Consider the following 5,295-nt stretch of genomic DNA (forward strand, 5'->3'; position numbering starts at 1 on the left):
GGTGCGGGCGTGGGGGGGCGGGGGCGCCGGGAGGGCAGAGGCCGGCGGGCCCGGTAACGGTCAGCGCCTGGCGGGTGCGGTGCGACCGTTACCGGGGCTGGGGGGGGACACACGACACACCGGTTTCCTAGTTGTGTGGAGGTTTTTTTTAAACTGTGACTGAAGCGATAGGTCGTTGTTAGTGTTTCATGGCATTTCTCGGTCGTAGCTCACGTACCGCCGTACCCCCGTGTGCCGCGCGCCCCCCCCCTCGTTTTCTCTCAGGTCATTAGCCCCGAGAAGACGGAGCCCACCGTGAGCCCTGAGGGAATCCAGACGGAACTGGACGAAGAGATGGAGAATGACATTTGCAAAGTGTGGGACATGTCGATGGACGAGGTAGGAGCGATGTGCGGGAGTCAGACCTCGAGGGTGGTTCACAGCTACAGGCAGCTTCTGCCCCGTTTCTGTTGCTGAGCGTGTTCAGTCAAAATCCTTCTGGAAGTGGGAGAAGGCACAGAGTTAAACAGGCTCGGTCAGCTTTCTGATGTCGATGGTATTGTTTATTCTCTGGTTTGGCTGAGGGTGTCCTGTGAGTCATTAGGCAAGGCAGGTGTGGTGAATTGGTATTGAGCAGGCTCATCACAAAGGCTGCTTTTCAAGATGAGCAAGTACTTTGTGTGCATTCTTAGGCCCAGCACTAGTTTGCAGAAGCAGGCCTTCTGTTGCATCCTAGCTGCTGGATGCCATGCTGCTGTTTGAGGATATAAAGCAGAGCTGTGTGTGAATGTAAAAGAAACAAGGTGGTCTGCCAGATCTTCCCCCAGGTGTCTAATGGATCGTGTGGTGTTATTGCTTAGGGTCAGCTGGCATAACTGGGGCTGTATTCACATCTGTTGGTTTTCTGTATTATGTGTAGGAGTGTGCTGGTTTAACCCCAGTCTGCAACTGAGCACCACACAGCCACTCGCTCACTGCCCCCCCCCCCCCCCCGGTGGGATGGGGGAGAGAATCGGAAAAGTGAGAAAACTCGTGGGTTGAGATAAAGACAGTTTAGTAGGTAAAGCAAAACAAGGAATTCATTGACTACTTCCCATCGGCAGGCAGGGGTTCAGCCATCTCCAGGAAAGCAGGGCTCCATCACACGTAACGGTAACTTGGGAAGACAAACGCCATCACTCCGAACATCCCCCCCCTTCCTTCTTCCCCCAGCTTTACATGCTGAGCATGACGTCATATGGTGTGGAATATCCCTTGGGTCAGTTGGGGTCAGCTGTCCCAGCTGTGCCCCCTCCCAGCTTCTTGAGCACCCCCAGCCTGCTCGCTGGTGGGGTGGTGTGAGAAGCAGGAAAGGCCTTGACTCTGTGTCAGCACTGCTCAGCAGTGACTAAAACATCCCTGTATTATCAACACTGTTTCCAGCACAAATCCAAAACGTAGCTCCATACTAGCTACTGTGAAGAAAATTAACTCTATCCCAGCCAAAACCAGCACAAGGAGTTGAACCGAAGCTCGGAGTTATTAGGAGACAGTACCTTAGCTGTAGCTGAAATTAACTCAGGCACATAACCTGTATCTTCAGCAGTTTGATTATGGAGATAATATTGATGCCGTCTCTAAACAGGCATATATTCCTCTAGCAATTGTAATGCATCCTGCTAGTAAGCATAGTTTTCTCTGATAGATAAACAACCTTTTAAACTTTAGCTACAGATTCACAATGGCAATCCAGCATAACTTTTTGGTGTTTTTCTCAACATTCTCAAATGCTGGAACAAATTCTCAAGTAAGAGATACATATTTTTTTAAAATTATTATGATTTTATTCCCTGGCTCTTTGTTAGATATTTTAAATAAACGTGGAGGATGTGTCCTTTACTCCCAAATAGAGGACTAATCTTGTGGTTTAATGTAAAATGAGGAGATTTCCTCTTTTGTATGCTCCGATCAGGTGCTAATGGTAATCCCTTCCCTTGTTTCTTTTTGTATGTGTGGGTGATGTCACTGTCTGAAAACATGGTATTTGCTGAATTCTGATGTAGTGTCTCTGACCCTCTGTTGAGACAGAGAGCAAAAGAAACTAAATGTGACTTTTTGGCTCATTGTATAGCAAATCACTGGCATCCTGAATCACCATAGGGGCTTGCTGATTTTCTCTTATTGAAAAGCAAGGATAATTGGTATTAACTGTTGGGAAATAAGAGATCTCTTGTAGTGAGTTTGACATCTCTTTGATCCAGTCTTTGTGCTGTGAGAAAAGGTTTGATTTTGCATTTGGAAATTGTAGAAGTCCATTTACTTCTCTATTCACTTTCTCCACAGGATGTTGCTTTATTTCTTCAGGAGTTCAACGCCCCTGATATATTCATGGGAGTTTTTGCAAAGTCAAAATGCCCTCGCCTTACTGTAAGTATGGGCTGTCAAAAAACTGTCCCACATTAATAGCAATAGTAGATCGCTCTGTACATGCATTTGCACATATCTCCCTCCTCCTCCCATTGCATGTTTGAATAGGTTAAGGGAATGAGGAGAAAACACAAAATCAAATTTTAAAATGCTTTTTCGCAGTGTTTTTAATATGGTCTAATCAGTAAGTATTTCAGTGATGCTGAAGCTGATGTATGTCATTATTGATGAAGGACTAAGTTTATCAAACCTAGCTATAAGGCTTCTTATAAAAAACAGTAAAGACTGGCTGTGGTGGGTTGGCCTTGGCTGGACGCCAGTGCCCACCAAGCTGCTCTATCACTCCCCCATCTCAACTGGACAGGGGAGAGAAAATAAAACGAAAGGCTTGTGAGTCGAGATAAGGACAGGGAGATCACTCAGCAATTGCACTCACAGGCATAACAGACTCGACTTGGGGAAATTAATTAAATTTATTACCAATCAAATCAGAGTAGGATAATGAGAAATAAAACCAAATCTTAAAATGCCTTCCCCCCACTCCTCCCTTCTTCCCAGGTTCAACTTCACTCCCAAATTCTCTACCTCCTCCCCCTGAGTGGTGCAGGGGGATGGGGAATGGGGGTTGCGGTCAGTTCATCACACGTTGTTTCTGCTGCTCCTTCCTCCTCACACTCCTCCCCTGCTCCAGGATGGGGTCCCTCCCATGGGAGACAGTCCTTCATGAACTTCTCTAACGTGGGTCCTTTCCATGGGCTGCAGTTCTTCAAGGTCTGCTCCAGCGAGGGTCCTTTCCATGGTGTGCAGTCCTTCAGGAACGGGCTGCTCCAGCGTGGGTCCCCCGCGGGGTCACAGGTCCTGTCAGCAAACCTGCTCCAGCATGGGCTCCTTTCCATGGGGCCACAAGTCCTGCCAGCAGCCTGCTCCAGCACAGGCTCCACTCCACGGGGTCACAGCCTCCTTTGGGCATCCACCTGCTCCGGCGTGGGGTCCCCCATGGGCTGCAGGTGGGGATATCTGCCACCGTTAACCTCCATGGGCAGCAGGGGGACAGCCTGCCTCACCATGGTCTTCACCATGGGCTGCAGGGGAATCTCTGTTCCGGCACCTGGAGCACCTCCTCTACCTCCTTCTTCACCTTGGTGTCCGCGTTAGCGATTAGGAACTCTTAGACACCAGTACTTTGCATTTTTTTTTTCTTCCTCCTTTGTTTTGATGTCATTGTTTTGCAGCTTGTATTACACAGAGCACTGGCATTTAGGATTCAAGATAGGGTTTTGAAAGGTATTCAGTGTTGGTATAACTCCCCTTTCTCTGAAGTTATCAGAAGCTTTACTTCAGGAGATGAGTAGAGACACATAAGGCTTTGCAAGTTCAGTACTTTGTCTTTTGAAAGTACAACCAAAATTTGGAAGTCAGTGCAAATCGGCTGTCACACTACTTTCTTGAAATAGTGGCTGCTGAGTGTCTGCTGTAATTTAGCAGAGGTAATAGAATGTTAAAAAGATAACCTTGAGTGGTGAGGGGGTTGATTTCCAACTTAAAGTTGCTGAAAGGAAGCGATTCCCAGGACATTCTGTGTTAGCACCAGTCACCTGCAGGGGTTTCAGAGCTCTCACAGTCCCCTTTATAGGAGCGTGCATCGTTTTAATGATAGTCTAGGCATGAATATCCTAATGGGATGCACTGCTTTTGGTTTTGTTTGTTTGGTTTTTTTAAATGTCTGCAATCAGAAAATGGGCTTTGCTGGAAGCTTGTATTAAGACCCCTTTCTTTTGGGAGGAAGTGAATATCTGTGAGGGTTGTACTTACATGGTGATATATTTGTTCTTAGGACTTTATTACTTTAATAATAGGGATGCCAGATTAGCTTCAAAACAGTATACATAGAATATGCAAGTAAAGTTGATTTCAAGTTATATTTGCTTTTATGGAACACTGTAACCCCAAAATATCTGAATAGTGCTTGTCAGGAGTATACTTTAGGCTAGTCTAATAGCATCCTGTAGAAAAAATCTGTCTTGAAATCGATGGGTCATAAGAACTTGGAAATAAAAATGGAAAACGTCTTTGAACCTTTCTTACTTTTGTCTTACGGCTGTGGAAATAAAATCATGAACTATGTTGCAGTTGCTTCATTGTACTGTGTTTTGACTTTTCAGGAAATCTGTGTGGGAATATTAGGAAATATGGCCTGTTTCCAAGACATATGCATGTCCATTAGTAAAGATGAGAATCTTGGGTAAGTGTATATGTGCTTTATACATGCATGAGTACTGCTTTTCTGGACTCACAATCATGAAATATATGTAATAGAAGGAACTAAGTTTGCCTGCCGTGCCTCATCTTCGTTCACACTTTTTTGGCTGACCATAGTTGTGTGGGAAGTGTTCAGTGAAGAACAAAAGGCTACAGACCACTTTTTTTTTTTTTTTTAAATCACTAGTCAAGTTCTTGAATCTTTAATGTCTAAGTTTGGCAATCTTGAAACATTGGTAATGCATGCACAGTCAGGAAAAGCTGGTTTTAGTCTCAGTACATGGCTGCAGCTGTGAAATTAACCTTTTTATAATTTTTTTTTTTTTTAAACAAAGATAGTTTTTATTGGAGTCTAAATTGGAGAGATATGGATTTGATGGGTGGACTGTTCGGTAGATGAGGAGGATGGTCGCACCCAGAGGGTAGTGGTCAACAGCTCAATGTCCAGATAGAGATTGGTGACAAGTGGTGTCCCACAGGGGTCCGTATTGGGACCAATACTATTTAGTAACTTCATCAGTGACATAGACAGTGGGATCGAGTGCACCCTCGGCAAATTTGCAGATGACACTAAGCTGAGTGGCGCGGTCAACACGCCAGAGGGACGGGATGCCATCCAGAGGGACCTGGACAAGCTGGAGAAGTGGGCCC

The 5,295-nt window shown here is 45.6% G+C and overlaps 1 protein-coding gene across 1 annotated transcript in view; it reads left to right on the forward strand.

Annotated features, from left to right (window-relative positions):
- The first annotated feature begins 248 nt into the window (after window positions 1–248).
- SAAL1 (serum amyloid A like 1) overlaps window positions 249–5,295 on the forward strand; it is a 10,604-nt gene continuing 5,557 nt past the window's right edge. The window contains exons 1-3 of the mRNA XM_009288768.2: window positions 249–378; window positions 2,302–2,385; window positions 4,548–4,627. Of these exons, the coding sequence (XP_009287043.1) occupies window positions 334–378; window positions 2,302–2,385; window positions 4,548–4,627 (209 nt within the window). The 5' untranslated portion in view covers window positions 249–333. The remainder of the gene's footprint in view (window positions 379–2,301; window positions 2,386–4,547; window positions 4,628–5,295) is intronic.

This window comes from Aptenodytes forsteri, unplaced genomic scaffold (genome assembly GCF_000699145.1).
Source record: "Aptenodytes forsteri isolate BGI_AS27 unplaced genomic scaffold, ASM69914v1 Scaffold8, whole genome shotgun sequence".
Classification (NCBI taxonomy): Eukaryota; Metazoa; Chordata; class Aves; order Sphenisciformes; family Spheniscidae; genus Aptenodytes; species Aptenodytes forsteri.